Consider the following 16,182-nt stretch of genomic DNA (forward strand, 5'->3'; position numbering starts at 1 on the left):
GCTCGATTCGATCCACAACGATTGCGCCACATTCCGAGCCTGTGTCCACTCATTGACGTGCAAAGGCGTCTGTTCTCCCATCTATCTGTTCTCCTTTCAGAAGCCTTCGCGCATTGTCGTCACTGGTTTCACCTTTCAAGTTTGTATCGTATGCCGTCACTTTGTTCGTCCGTACTGGTCTTTCGAACGCATTCCCAGAAGCTTCAAAATCTCTCGTGGAGCAAGGGCAGTCAACTCCACAGGCGCCCAGGGAGTGCATCGGAGGCGCTTCAAACAGGACCATGTACGCCCGGTGCCGTTGCCGATCATGGGGCCATGGCTTGACCTCGCGGAGATGGGATGGTGCGTGCTCAAGCATGAGCGTCGAATATGCTACATATATCGCCTCCGAACGACGGATGAACCTCGTCCTTGCCTCGTCCTCTCCCCGAGGTTCAACCCCCTCTATATTCTCACTTCCGCCCTCACCACCTCCCTCTTCACCTCCGCGACTATCAAACGCTATTCCTCAACGGACTGCACTCGTCGCAGAGTTTTGGTATACCCCCGCTACGCGATATCCCCGCCATGTCTACCAACGCGACAGCACCGCCGCTCGACGTCCCTGCGAGGTGTGTCTCATTGGTGCCAGATGACGTTCGTTCGGGCTCACGAAAGTTCTTCTATAGCTTCGGCCCGTTCCTCATTGCCGTCATCCTCGACCTTTTTCTCTACGGCATCGTCTCCACTCAAGCGTTCCTGTATTTCACCTCCTACAAAAGGTAAGCACACCCGCTCGAACGTGTACACATGTATGCCTACACCGTGCTTGAACGTAGCGACCCGCAGTGGATGAAGGTCCTCGTCGGCATAGTGGTCATCAGTGACACCCTGAACTCCTGCCTCGATATCATAGCCGTGTACCAACCGCTCGTCTTGCACTTCGGTGACTACCAGGCTCTGATGGTGACACAGTGGGGTGCGTCGAGCTTCACTTTTTCAGTCCCGACATTAGCGCTGACTCAATAACAGAGTTCAACAGCGACCCTGCCATCACGGCCACCATCGCCTTCCTCGTGCAGTCTTTCTTCGCGTGGCGCGTCAAGGTCCTCACGAAGAACAAGTGGATCGTCGGCTTCATCTACACCTGCGCGTTCGTCTCCTTCTGTGCGTGCCATGATTTCTCTCTCGTATTTCTTCTCATGCTCACCTCGATGTACTTCAGTGGGAGGTATTGGGACAACGATTGCTGCCACCATAATCCCGTACATCCCCGACTTTCACAAGTTCCAGTCCATCATCAACGTCTGGCTTGCGTCTGCCGTGGTTGCAGACATCGCGATCACGACCACCCTCGTGTTCCACCTCCGCAAGAGAAAGACCGGGATGAAGTTCACCGACACCCTCATCAACAAGATCACTCGCTGTACGTCGCACTCCAGCTCCGGCCTCTCACGCGCTCGCTGATCCTCTGCCGCACAACAGTGACGATCGAAACCGGTCTGCTCACCGCCCTGTGGGCGCTGATGGACCTGATCTTCTTCCTCGTCGTCCCGACCGCGCTCCACCTCGTCTTCAACTTCACGCTCTCGAAGCTCTACTCGATCTCCCTCCTCACCTCCCTCATCACCCGCCACATCACGACGGACGGCAGCACGGGCGACGACTCGCACTCGCGCTCCGACGGTGCGCGCGCGAAACAGATGCCCGGGCGCGTGAACATGCTCCGCTCGACCGCGAGCGCACACGTACGTCCCCTCCGGTCCCCCTCCCTCCCTGCGCCGGGCCGCTGACGCGCGCGCCGCCGCCTCAGCCGCAGCAGATCTTCATCGACGTCGAGGCGCACGAGATGGTCGAGGTCGACGACATCAAGGGCCCGCAGTTCCTCGAGTCGGGGAAGAAGAGCGCGAACTCCGCCGCGTCGCGAAACACGCGCACGTCAACGACCGACCACTCGATGGTCTGAGCGCGGTCCCGCTCCCGGTCTACGGGCCCGCTGCTCGCTATTATACCCTATTTAGAAGTGGATTAAGATGCGGAAGACCTGGGTTTGGCTCTAACGTATAATTGGTGACTAATGTAAGGACTCGATCGAGGGATCTGGAGTCGCTCATCACGTCCAATCCCATAATACCAGGATGTTATTTGTTCCCCTCCCTTCTTGCTCCGCGTGATCCCGAATTAGGCCCCTCCTTCTGGTCTCAGGCTCAGGAGGGCCTGCGACGTCGATCCGCGCGATGTGCTCGTCGGCGCCTCAGCCTGGTCATAACCATGATGTATCGGATCTTGTATCCTCTACAACTCTCAGGTCTTCGTCCACGCCGGCAGGCTCGTCACTGTCATGCACGACAACGTCAAAAAGCACGACTATGCCTTCCTTCCGCGGAAGCGGAATCGTCTCCCTTGCCGCCCGTCCGTCTTGGGAGTCTGCCCCTTTCACGCGTGCTGATTTCTGAGATGGGGTCGACGTCTGCCGGCTTGTCGAGAGCATAGCAGGCGAAGAAAGAGCCGCCCTACAGTCCGCGGAACAAGGTAATGACCAAGCTGTTTGGACGTACTGTCGAGTCACAGTCCTCTGCGACACCGTGCTTCTGGAACGAAATTGTGTTCTGGCATGCGACTGAATCAAAACCGGAGCGCAGCCGTCTTGAATCGGACGCCATGACCTGCGATTTATGATAAGACGGACAGAGAACTTCATGCCAGGATGGAAGTGTACTTAATCTGATCATTTTTGCGTGTAAAACCAGCGACAAGGTTGTATGAGAAAAAGTGCAAAGGGCCAGAAGCGCCGGTGAGCGTCCTCTCAGATTACATAAGCGTCTCAGCTCGAGAGTCAGACGCGGCGACTGCCATTCCTGGTCTCGACCCTCCTCCTCTCCTCCTCATTTTCTCCTTGCTGTATCACACCTCGTCGCGCCTACTCGACTCCCATCTTTCAAGCGGGATGCTATAGCACTTGCCGCATTGCCATCCATCACCGAAGAAGCCGTCATCTTCAAGCCATGGTCAACTTCTGTGCCGACCTCCACGCAGTCGATGTGCCACACGCGAATAACAGAACAAGGGGCGCGGCCGCAACTGCAGGAACCATCACTGTCGTTCGACGTTGGGAGAAAGACATGGAGCGGAGCGACACTACCATTGTCGCGAGACAAGTGGGACTAGTAGAGTCGTAAGTGCCGCAACACGAGTGACCTAGGCGACCCCGCGAAGCTGAGAAGGGGCGGAGAACGCACGGTGAGAGATCTCGCGTGCCGGTATCACCAATGCACACTTACGCCGGGAGGCGCGACTGGCCTTGAAAGTAGCGCGGAGTACAGATCGGCGGCCGTAGCTCGTCCAAGAAGAACACTCACTACCGTGGCGGGCAGACATCACGACGTCGATGGCGAGTGCCAGGGCTTCTCTATCGACTTTGAGGTAAGTGCTCCTTCCCACCCCAAAGCGGCCTTGAGGCTTACACGTTCTGTTACCGCCCAGCAACCAGTGCATACTTGATGAACTCGCGTCCGCGAAGGCTCTCCAGCCCTGGGTGCCGTGTGCAAGGCCTTACCGGCGACGCGCGCAAGCCCCCCGACGGCCGCAATCGTAGCACTTGGATGCGCGGTGAGCCCCGCACCACTTGGTAAGAGCCCAGCAAGGACAGCGTTCACGCTCGATCCAGACTAGTGGGCAGGAGGCGGACGACGAGCACGCAGCTCGGACGGTGAGGCTCTATCAGTGGCACCGAGTCGCGCACGTCCCCTGGCCGTTGCGCCGCTGTAGTGAGTGTCATGCAACGTATTCATGCGCTCCCTCACAAGTTTCGCCGGTCCCGCTATTAGTACGTCGGCACTTGTCAAGGACAAACCTTTTTTTCTAGCCAGCGCGCGAGAGATGTACCCGAGGCATCACATGTACACTTCGACCTCGTGCCTTGGTCCCCATCGGTGTCGAGAACGCGTACGACATCCCGAGGCAGCGGCGCTGGTGCAGTGAGTCCTCTTGGTTTCTGTCTCGTAGCACGTCAACGAGCTTATGCCCATCTGCGTAATATTAGACAGCATCGTGGTCCACGACTTCGGGTGTGGTCCACAATGACGCCGTTCTGCATGCTCTGTGGTAGCCGTCTTGTAGCGATGCGCCACGCCCATTGCGGCGTGAAAGGTGTGTCACCTCTCCTCCATGCACCTCGCGCGTATCTCGTAATGACCGCCGACAGGCCGCGGCGCGTCTCTTGTACAGATAGGATGGCTGCGCATCGAGGAGCAGCGCATATGGTCATGATCTCCGTAGTGTACCAATGTGTTACATAGGACAAAATACACTCATTCTGGCCTCTCATGTCGCGTGCAATGCGTGAAATGAAGCATCCTCAGGGTCAACAATCGCAGCTTCTCGCACTAATATATAACTGCTCGCTGAGACGCGGGGGGACTTACCAAACCAGACTAAACCAGACTCGTACCCTAATGCCGCTGCTTATAATTAGCGATCACGCCGCAGAGGGGGAAGCGCGGCGAGTCGTTTTACGATACCCCCCACTGTCGCCTCTCTCACGTCTTACCTCTTCGCCCCCGTGTCCGCCGCGAATCTCTCGGACGACGCCGTGTAACTCGCCAACGCGTCTCAAGAGACAGAAGAGGCCGCCGCGCGCATGCGTGCCAAGCCACTACACTTCTCGACAAACACAGCGCGGGGCTACAGTCAAGCAGCGTGGAGAAGGGCGCGGTTCCATACATTAATGGGAACCCGGGCCACATGACGAACGGACACACTGTCCCAAGGGAGACGGTGGTTGTGGCGGGGACGACCGGACGCCTCGGCTCGCACCTCCTCGCGCAGCTCCTTATGCGCCCGGACGTCGCGCGCGTGTTCGCCCTCAATCGCAGTCACGGAGAGTCGGACTCGAACGAGAAGCTTATGGCACGCTCGGCGGAGGCGTTTAGAGTGCTGGGCTTGGACGCAGCCTTGCTGCCGGCACCGCGCTCTGGATCCAGCCGCGCCCGGCGCCCGCGGTGCACCTCACTGGGCTCGACGTGCACGCGTCCGACGTGGACTGGCTCGGGCTCGGGCTCAGGCGCAGACGCGCGTCCGGGCGCGGCGCGGAGACGCTGGGCGCGGACGTTGTGCGCAGAGGCGGGAGGGCGCGCACTGGACGGTGTTTGACTACGACGAGGAGGCGGGACGGGTCGCGCTGGGGGCGGACGGTGCTGGACTTGGCGTAGGTAGACGCGGCACGGCGCGGCGAGCTCGGAGTTGCTGATGCAGGGAGACCGATGATTAAATTATGCGAAATGTAGCAACAAAGAGGGTGTAGATATGATAGCAAAGTCCGTGCAGAGACGCTCCCGAGTAAGTATACAACACACCGCTCCGACCCGCACGCCGCTCAGCGCTCAGTCGCTGTACTTGAGGCTGCCGCGCTCGTAGTCGGGCTCGCCGGCGGCCTCCTTGAAGCGCACGGGCTGGTACCGTGCCTCCCGGCGGCCCTTCGCGGAGCGCACGCACATCGTGACCGTGACCCCGAGGAGCACGAGGCCGATGAGGAGGTTCGCGCCGAGGAGCACGAGCGCGATCATGCCGTACTTCTTGCTCCAGCTGTCGTCGCTCGAACCCGATGGGTCGCTGTTGGCCGCGGCGGCGCCGGCGACGGTGTTGGCGCTGGTGCTGTTTGACTGCGAGGTGTCCGTGGCGTATTTGAGGAGTACCGCGGGGTCGATGGCTGCCGGGAGCTCCGCGAGCGCCGCGGCGCGCTCCGTGTGGAACTCGTCCCACATGGAGGAAGTGTTGGTGGTGGAGAGGAGCTGGACGAAGGGCGAGGAGACAGTGTTGTTGCCGGGGTAGAAGTCGGAGTAGTCGAAGGAGGCGTAGACGTTGCGGAGGAAGGCGTCGCCGAGGATAATGTCGAAGCCCACGAAGTTGTTCGGGTCGAGCGTGAGGTACTGGTAGGTGTTGAGGCAAACCGTCGCGTTCATGCCGTTCGTGTTGAAAACGTAGGGGAAAGTAAGGTCGAGCGGGTGAATAGGGAACTCTTGGTCGCTGCGAACGAACGGGTGGTGAGTATCAATGAGATCTGCACGGGCGATGTTTGCTTACCCGAAGACGAAGGTGAGATTGGTGGCCGCATCACAAGGGACCATCCACACGTTTTCGCCGCCACCGATGAACACCGCCCCTGGGATCGTGGAGTAAATAGCGTCCACGGCGGGTCCTGGAAGAGGTGGAAACGAGAAGCCAGTGTCAAGGGTGGCCGCGATCTTCCCGTTGGGAACACCCTCGATGCGCGACTGGTTAAACGCGAACGGGATGCCGTTAACGAGCATTGCGTCCATGGCGATACTCCAATGATCAGTGTTCACGGTCGGCAGCTTCGGTGCGAGGGCGACGGGCTGGAAGTTTTTGTCGTGTTCAGAGATGATAAACACGCCGTCGGCCTCGTCCTCGAGGGTGCTGGAGCGCGCGAGCTGGACGTCGAAGTTGTTCGGCGCGGTGGGGTTGTCGGCGAAAAGGGAGGTGATGGGCGCCGTAGCGAGCTGGTTTGCAGCCTCGGGTCCCCATGCACGTGACACAGTGTTGTGGATCGACGCGGAATCGAACGCCATACCCATGATACCGTCGAATCCTATCAATGAGAAGTCGTGGAGCTCCGTAGGGTCGACAAAGGCTTGCGACGGGCGGGTTGAGCAAGTATGCGCTAGAGATATGTATCGCGATGCTCACCTTGGCCGGGAATCTTGAAGTCTCCGAGGGTCATGTCGGCGAATGCGACATAGCCCGAGAGAGAACCCTTTCCATAACCAATGTCAACCTTGAGATCGGTCGTGTTCGTGAGTTGGAGATCGCGTCCAGTGGTGTTCACCCATAGATCAGACGACCCAGTGTCCAGTAACACGACGAAGTCTTCGGAGGAAAACGATTAGATATGTACCAACACCACTGATGTTTTTGGCCCCCACCAACTCCACCCAGAGTGATGTTGACGGTATAAGCGAGGTTGTCGCCAGTCGAAATAACGTTGCCACTGCCTTCGGACTCGTTCGCAGCCGCATATCTCACACCCGAGCCATATGTGGACACCCGGAAGTGGGAGGCGTGTGAGGAGTCGCCAGCAAGAGCGGCGCTCGCCGAGATTGAAAGAGGAAGAAGAAACTGGGCAAGCTGCAGAAGTGAAGTAGGCAACATGGCGAAAGAAAGGGAGGGAGATGAGAGACGGCGGGTTCGCGGGTCGCCGCCTGTGCATGTCTTATAAGATCTTCGTGCCAAGCGAGTCTTGGGTGCTGCCGGACGGCGCCCGTTGCGCTGCTTTGAGATCTGAGTCCTCGTGGTGGTGGCGATGATGGAACGACGTGTCTCCGACTCCCATGCAGCACCCCCGCAAAGTAGTCTCGTTCCTTGCTCTCGGCTCCAGCCGTTCACAGGCTATCGCTGAAACCATGACCATGCAGACGCAGCGAGCCTCAGTACACATTGCCGTGTGAACTGTTTTGGGCGGCTGATGGGGGCGGTCCCTCGCGCGGCAATCACCGCACGACCGCCGTAAAACGTCGCCTTGCAACAGCAAACTGCAGTGGCCCTTCAATGTTCATCGCCTCCTGCGTAGCATCTGTCGCTCCTCACTCCAACCAGCTCGCCCCACCCCGTGCAAGTCCCTGACGGAGCCGCCTGTGAGTGAACACCGCCAACAACTCACGCCGCCGCCCTTTGGGACGTCAAGTATGTTTTTGAGCCGAACTCGTGCACTTAGAGAAGGATCGCTTATGACGTCTTAGCACACGTTTGGGGCCCTCGTGAGCAGTCCTTTCAGGAAGTCCAAACCATACAGCGCTGACATACGTCTCCAAAACACCCTCGCGATTCGTGGGCGATAAGATTTGTCGCTTCTGCCTCTCCGCCGAGCCCGCCGGATCGACGCCTGTGCTGCCTAGCCACGCCGAGCTCTTCTGCCCCTAGTCTTCGCCAACGTCTCGGACAACGAAGCCCAAGGCCAGAGCGCGTGGTATACCTGTGGCTGGACACTCCAAGAACTCATCGCCCCGCCCGAAGTCGACCTCCTGTGCAGCAGGTGCACATCGCTAGACCTCCTCTGGCAAGTCACCCGAATCGACATCGATGTTCTCGTGTCCGTGGGCAAGCCGTCGCCTCGTGGGCGTCGAGTATGCAGACGAGGCGTGTCGAAGACGAGGCGTGTTCGTTCAAGGGCATCTCCGGCATCAATACCCCAGTCACGTACGGCGAGGGCCGCCGCGCGTCCCGGACGAGACCATGAGGCACTGGCCAGACCACTCGCCCTTTGTCCAGGGACGCGCGCCACGCGCGCCCGCCAGGTCCTGCGGCTACCCCCTCGTTTCCTGCCCGCGCGAGTCCGTGCAGTCTTCGGAGATCCTGCCCATGTTGGTTCCTCAGTTTGGTGTCGCCGACGAGATCAGTCTCTTGGTTCACAATCGGACTCCGCCCCCGAGGTACGTCGCCGTTCAAGCGTACCACGTCTCTCGCTTCTCTCAACACAAACCTAGATCCACCTTACTAAATCCGGTGAGAGCCCGACATCCGGGTCAGATTGCGGTCACCATTCTACCTTGTCAAGACGCGGGCGCGGTCGGCCTCCTCTGTATCAACAACACAACAAGGGTGGCATTCCACCAGTGCACCGTCCCCACCGTGCATCCACCAGCCCTATCCACTGTATAATCCAGCCCGCTACGTTGCTGTCCTCCTCGAAGAGCCTTTGGAGGCGCCTTCACATGACGCGCCCCGACGGTTCCCCTTCAGCCGGCAAGAGATCTTCATCCTCTATCATCCCACATAGATCGGTTTCGCCGATCTCGCAGAACCCTGGGCGTCGTTCGTCCACGTTCCTTAAACTCTCCACCCGGCTTCCTTTACCACCCTGGATGCTGAACCTATCGGCCGCGCTGCATATCGGATGCGCCCCGACCGCCCGCCCTCTGCCCGCCCTCTGCCCCCGATCCTACCCAGAAAGCCCGACCATTGCCTTGTGCACGGGATCCCGACACCATCCTTTACCCACTCCAGATGCCTCCGCGCCCGGTCATCGCACCTGACGCTCGGATCCTCTTGGACTCGTGACATCGCCTGCATCTGAACGCGCGCATCCCCGTGCTCGACGCGAAAAGCCAGTTGGAGCTTGTTGTCCCGCTGCCCGTAGCGCGGTGCGCGTCACCACAGCGTCGTTGGACCACCCACGCTGTCGCCGCCGGCAGCGCTGGAGGCATTGGAGCTGGTGGCGATGGTGCTCCATCGAGGTCTCGAGGGTGGCAGTGGGCGCTGGAGGACTGAACATAGGAGCTTCGACGATCACGCGGTTGAGAACACCGGGCCCCGCGCAGTCCAGCTTGCAGGCCAAGCATGCGATACGTCAGCTCGCAATGCCGGCGGCCAGGACGATTGCAACGACGCCACACGGGACTGGAAGGGGCCGCGCGATCGTCGTCGTCTTCCGAGGCAAAGGGACCACGTAGTTCTTGCTTGGCGGTTGGTTGGATGAACGCGGCGGAGTGTCTTTTCGCGGCCTTCTCCGTGTTGCCCTATGGACTGACGCCGACATGCTTTCTCCAACAGGAATTCGGTTGCTACGGAACGCCCGAGTCGAGAACCACTCCAGGCCCGATATTCAATCGGGGCGCGCCGACCATCACAATGACGACTTCAACTGAGCGCCCTTTTTAGTTCGAGTCCCCTCGCTACGTCAATGAAACCCGGTACCGAAGATGTTTTGCCATTTCGATCGATCAAAAGCTTTTCCGTACGCCCAAAGTAGTGTTCGCTCAATTCGATCCACAGCTATTGCGCCGCCTTCGGAGCCTGTGTCCGCCCATCGGCGTGCACAGACGTCTGTTCTTCCATCTGCCATCTGTTGTCCTTTCAGACGCCTTCGCGTATCGTTCGCCTGATATGTCGTCACTGGTTTCACCTTTCTTCGCATCATACGCCGTCACTCTTTTCACCCGTATGGTTTCTTATAACGCATTCCCAGAAGCCTGAAAAGCTCTCGTGGAGCCCTCGCAGTGGCGCAAGGGCACCTGGCAACTCCACAAGCGCTCAGGGTGTGCATCGGAGGCGCTTCAAACAGCACCATGTACGCTCGGCGCTGTCGTCGATCATGGGGCCATGGCTCGACCTCGCAGAGATGGGATGGTGCGTTCTCAGGCATGAGCGTCGAATATGCTACATATATCGCCTGCGAACGACGGACGAAACTCGTCCTCTCCTCGAGGTTCAGCCTCCTCTATATTCTCACCTCCGCCCTCACCACCTCCCGGCCTCTTCACCTCCGCGACTATCTTCCACGATAAGCGCTAGTCCTCAACGTACTGCACTTGGTCGCAGACACGATATCACCGCCATGTCTACCAACGTGACGGCACCGCCGCTCGACGTCCCTGCGAGGTGTGTCTCGCTGGTGCCAGATGACGTTCGGGCTCACGAAGGTTCTTCTGTAGCTTCGGCCCGTTCTTCATTGCCGTCATCCTCGACGTTTTCCTCTACGGCATCGTCTCCACTCAAGCGTTCCTGTATTTCACCTCCTACAAAAAGTAAGCACCCTCGCTCGAACGTGTACACATGTATGCCTACACGCTTGAACTTCGTAGCGACCCGCAGTGGATGAAGGTCCTCGTCGGCATGGTGGTCATCAGTGACACCCTGAACTCTTGCTTCGACGTCATATCCGTGTACCAGCCGCTCGTCTTGCACTTCGGTGACTACCAGGCGGTGCTGGTGACACAGTGGGGTGCGTCGAGCCTCACTTCTTCAGTCCCGATGGCATCAGCGCTGACCCAGCAGCAGAGTTCCACAGCGACCCTGCCATCACGGCCATCGTCGCCTTCCTCGTGCAGTCTTTCTTTGCGTGGCGCGTCAAGGTCCTCACGAAGAACAAGTGGATCGTCGGGTTCATCTACACCTGCGCGTTCATCTCCCTCTGTGCGTGCCATGATCTCTCCTTCGTACCCATGCTCACCCCGATGTACTTCAGTGGGAGGCATCGGAACGTCGATTGCTGTCACCAAAGTTCCGTACATCCCCGACTTCCCCAAGTTCCAGTCCATCGTCAACGTCTGGCTTCCGTCTGCCGTTGTTGCAGACATCACGATTACGGCCACCCTCGTGTTCCACCTCCGCAAGAGAAAGACCGGGATGAAGTTCACCGACACGCTCATCAACAAGATCACCCGCTGTACGTCGCACTCCAGCTCCGGCCCCTCACGCGCTCGCTGATCCTCTGCCGCACACCAGTGACGATCGAAACTGGTCTACTCACCGCCCTGTGGGCGCTGACGGACCTGATCGTCTACCTCGTCGTCCCGACCGCGCTCCACCTCGTCTTCAACTTCACGCTCTCGAAGCTCTACTCGATCTCCCTCCTCACCTCGCTCATCACCCGCCACATCACGACGGACGGCAGCACGGGCGACGACTCGCACGACGGCGCGCGCGCGAACCCGATGCCCGGGCGCGTGAACATGCTCCGCTCGAACGCGAGCGCACACGTACGTCCCCCCTCGGTCTCGGTCTCCTCCCCTTACGTCGGGCCGCTGACGCGCGCGCGTCGCTGCAGCAGCCGCAGCAGATCTTCATCGACGTCGAGGCGCACGAGATGGTGGAGGTCGACGACATCAAGGGCCCGCAGTTCCTCGAGTCGGGGAAGAAGAGCGCGAACTCCGCCGCATCGCGAAACACGCGCACATCGACGACCGACCACTCGATGGTCTGAGCGCGGTCTCGGTCTCGGTCTACGGGCCCGGGCGCGCGCGCGCGCGCTGCTCGCTAGTATACCTTATTTACCTGGCCTCGGGGATCCGGAGGTGGAAGGCTCGGGTTTGGCTCTGACTTATAATTGATGACTAATGTAAATGTAAGGACTCGATCGCTCATCACGTCCAATATCATACCAGGATATTGTTTATTCCCCTCCCCTCATCCTCCGCGTGATCCCGACACCGTGGATTTTGGCCCCCTTCTTCTACGGCTTGCGACGTTGCTTCGCGCGATGTGCTCGGCGCCGCCTCAGGGTCAGAATCATGATGTATCGGATCTTGTATCATCTACAGCTCCCCAGTCTTCGTCCACGCCTGCCTCGTCACTCTCATGCACGGCACCGTAGTCAAAAAGTACAACCGAGGACGCCGAAGCCTTGCCGCCCATACGTCTTCGGAGTCTGTCTCTTTCTCTGCCACAATAACAGTGTCAAAAAGCGGTTTATCAATTACGATAGCATGCATGAGCATGATGGAAGGGAACAAGTTCGGCAAGCGCTGAGATCCTCGATCTTATCTGCACACGAGATTAGATACGGAAGATGATGATAAGATTTAGATGACGCGAATGGTACATGATGCCGCCGACACCGGTACCACTCCTGCGATCCCTTCTACCAAGCTTGCCGTACAATCCCCGTGCATCGCCTCTCACCGTTCTCGAGCAGAATCTAGTTTTCAAATTTGGCCAGCTCCCAGGGCGGACCAGGCCGCTCCGTGGCGTCAACGGTCACCGTAGCGAGGCGGGGGAAGCTTCGCAGGATATCCGCCCAGGAAGGTCCGTCGAAGGACCAACGACGGCCGGTGACGTCCAGAGAGGTGACGGCGGGAAGGTGCACGAAAAACCGGAGGAAGGCGGCGTGCAACCTCGCCGCTTGGCGGAAGTGGGACAGCGCGACCTTGAAGGTGATCTTGAACTCGCGCTCGCCGTCCGCAGTGCACCCGGCCACGCTGCAGAAGCGCTCAGGGTGGTGGCGCGGCCAGCCCCTGTTGAAGACCAGGTGGAGGTCGGTGACGGCGGAGAGGAAGGGGATGTATTTCAAGAGCGTGGAGCCCGCGGAGTTGAAGACAGGGAATTCGAGGTTGGTGTCGTCGAGGTCGAAGGCTTGGACTTTGACCGTCCGGACGCGCGGGAGCCGGAGGTGGTCGAGGAGCGCGGCGGCCTCGTTCGCTTCCTGCCGCTCGAGATCGATGGTGTGCAGGTGCTCCAGCGTGACGCTATCCGAGTCGCTGGCGGATATGTCCTTGAAGCGGCTGTTGAAGTGGAACGCCTCGAGGGCGGGAATGCGACGGAGGATACGTAAGACGTGCTTCATGTGAATGTCGCACCCAGATCCAATCGTTAGTGTCTTCAGCTGCGCGAGACAGGCGGCCTGGGGTGCTAACCAGGACAGGTTCAGAGAGAGCATCGAGAGATTAGGGTGGTGGTCTGCGTCGAGAGAGAGGGAAGCGCGGCTCATTTTACGATATTCCCATCTCGTCGAGCGCAGATAGAGGGTGGTCAACTGTGGGAATGTGATGGCGTTCAGGAAGAGGTTGTTCAGAGGTGCGGTGTGCGATGTGTCGATGAAGGCGACCAACGCGAAAGAGCGGAGGCGCATGGCGTGCGGAAGGAGCGTGGTGAGCAGAGACGCAAAGCTTGGGTACAGGGCTTGAGACCGCTCTGGAATGTGAGGGATCACGATGGCGACCTCGATGGGAGTGCCGCCGGAACGCTTCAGGCATCGGGTCCACCACTCTTGCGCGTGGCGTCCGTGGGCGACGATCGTGGTTCAGAAACACTTGTTGGAGATGATGGTGTTGTTCCAGTGCCGACAGAGTGTGAGCAGAGGAAGCCAGCGAAATTCATCCCGCTCGTCGTTCGAGACGATTCGGCTGAATCCATGTTGAGGAACGATAATGTGTCGTAGGATTTCAACCAAGATCTCTTGCGGGACTCGATGGAGGAAAGGGGTGCTGGTGGGGGTGCGTTCAGCCACTGTGCCGCGCATGATGAAGGTGATGGGGAAAGCAGAGCTATGTGCTCCTCGGTGTGGCCCAGTTCGAATTCGACCAGTCACGTGGGCGTGTTTAGAATCAAGCGTCAGATAAGATAAGATTGAAATCAACGCTTGCGGCGCTTACATGAGTGCGATCACCTACCCTAGTAGCCCCTCGACCGATCTCTCTCTCTCTCTACGTCTCGCCCTCGTCGTCCTCCATCTCCGTGTCCTCCTCCTCCGTATGTATCGTCCTGATCGACACCTCGGGGACGTGCTCCGCGAGCATAGCCGCGTGATCCTCCCGATACACCGTCTCGAACTCGTCCAGCTCCTTCGTCCGCGGTGCCGCGACATACTCGAACCTGGCGAGAGGCACACCGCGCGCCGCCCGCCCAGCCAGCATCTCCCGGCACGCCTCCACGCAGAGCTCGATGCGGGGCAGCCGCTCGGTGGCAAACCTGAAGTCGTATTCGTCGTCCTCGTCATCGTCGTCCTCCTCCCACGGGTTCCAGGTGACGGTGTAGTCGCGCAGCGCGATGGTGCGCAGCGCGGGGCACAGGACCGCGTCGCGCGCGCCGTGGGCCGACCCGCCCCGTCGCCGTTCGGGTCGAGCGCGGACCACAGCGACGCGAGCGAGCCGTGCCCCTCGAAGCGGAGCTCGGTGAGGAGCGGGAAGTGGCCAAGGAGCGCGCGCCAGACGTCGGCGGGGCACGTGAAGTCGCGGCGCGCGGCGGAGATATCGAGGCGCGTCGCGGCGGGGCAGTCGCGCGCGACGTCGATGAGGTCGCGGAGCTGGAACCCCGGGTCGATCGGCACCTCGTGGAGCGTCCCGGTGGTGTCGGGCATGTACCCGACGCTGGCGCAGTGCGGGCCGCCGGCCGTCCTCACCGCGAACTCGCAGCGCTCGCGTTCGAAGGCGAGGGCGACGTCCGTGACCAGCGGCAGGAACGGGAGCACGTTGGTGCGGGGGCGGGGAAGGACGTCGCCGATGCCTGCGTTCCGGCCGGTGTCCTCCTCGTGGCCTTGGGCGTCGATCCTGCCGTCGGTAATGTAGTTGAGCATCACCTGCGTCGCGCAAGGAAGGTGCAGATGTGATAGGATTGTGGTGAGATCGAGGGTGTTCGAGCCGGGGATCTCGAGACAGGTGAGTGACGGCAGAGTGATAGGATACGAGGGAGGTTGGACGAGGTCAGCAGCGCCGAAGCGTGCGACGTAGAGAGACTTGAGGCGTTTCATGGCGGGTAGGGTCTCCATGAAACTCGCAGAAGAGCCCGTTTCCCAGCAGAGAAAAAGCCAGAGTTTTTCCAGGTGTTCGAGGACGGATGGATCCGCGACGTACGCCAGGTTGTACAATTGCAGTGTCTTCAGGCGCGGCATGGCTGTCCTACTGAGGGCCAGGTGAACGACATCCGGGACCTCCCCCGGGGCCAAGACCGGGATGTTCTCCCGATCCCTCCGTGCGCTGAGGTCTTCCAAAGCGGAAAAAGTGCCGGAGGCGAGGAACGTGTTCACTGCCGGCAGGCGTTTCTTCAGCAGAGAGCTCAATGTCAATGATCTGATGTCGGAGGCGTAGTGGAGCGGCAGCGTAAGATCCAGGTGAGCAATTTTTGCGAAGTCGATGTTGATCTCGAGGGAAGCACCATGGGCCCGATCGAGGCACAGCTTGAGCCACTTATCTCCGTTTTCTCCGTGTACGTAGATTGTGCTCCAGAACGACTTCGTGCTCAGGACGACATCCCGCCACCCTCGGGATACGAGGAGCAGACAAAGCCACTCGGTAGGATTGCGAGGGCCGTCCGATTGTGAGGTAGGATGGACAACATGTTGTAAGATGTTGGTAAAGGTTTCGATGGGACAGCGGTTGATAGGATCCATGGCGTTAGTGGTGAGGAGTTCTATCTGAAGGTGACGTGTAAGCGCTTCAGCACGCAAGTCAACGATGTCTGCGACAGAAAACCTCACCGGAACGTAGCTCGCTGGAGTTTGAACGGTTCGGAGGGAGCACCTGGGAGCACTGTAGAAGAGCGTAGTCTCGGGCGGACACTTTTGAATGATCTTTCATTCGTTCGCATGGTGCCCGCGACCCTCCGGACGCGTGCGCCAGCATTAGCGGGCCAAGCCCCGACCAAGACCTTGCCAAGGGTGTGGCGGCACGCCAAGATAAGATTTTGCCCACAAGCGTTGAGGCTCGATGTCACGGGCCAGGCGCTAAGCTCTTAGTCCTCCAGTCTGACTATATAGTAGTACCATGTTGCACTACGGGCCTACGGCGTCCTCTGGTCCTCCAGAAATGACTATATACTGCATCGCATTATTCGCCTTGGAGATCAAGAACACAGATGCGGTCTTCGACCCATCGGACTTCATGAGCCTGCCCGCCTACTTACCCACTACCATCTCCGAGGATAACAACGCCGCTCTGCTGTGGAGCGCGCTCGCGGAAGATCTCCAGGACGAACGGC

At 59.5% G+C, this 16,182-nt stretch overlaps 1 protein-coding gene across 1 annotated transcript; it reads left to right on the forward strand.

Annotated features, from left to right (window-relative positions):
* Positions 1-567: 567 nt before the first annotated feature.
* Positions 568-1,945, forward strand: BXZ73DRAFT_83961 (uncharacterized protein; the record flags this gene model as incomplete). The annotated part of the gene is made up of 7 exons (XM_048023960.1): positions 568-611; positions 669-761; positions 819-958; positions 1,012-1,146; positions 1,205-1,405; positions 1,465-1,727; positions 1,793-1,945. The coding sequence occupies 7 exons, from the start codon at positions 568-570 to the stop codon at positions 1,943-1,945; spliced, it is 1,029 nt and encodes a 342-aa protein (XP_047870757.1).
* Positions 1,946-16,182: the final 14,237 nt, after the last annotated feature.

This window comes from Epithele typhae (genome assembly GCF_022376455.1).
Source record: "Epithele typhae strain CBS 203.58 chromosome Unknown BXZ73scaffold_248, whole genome shotgun sequence".
Lineage (NCBI taxonomy): Eukaryota > Fungi > Basidiomycota > Agaricomycetes > Polyporales > Epitheliaceae > Epithele > Epithele typhae.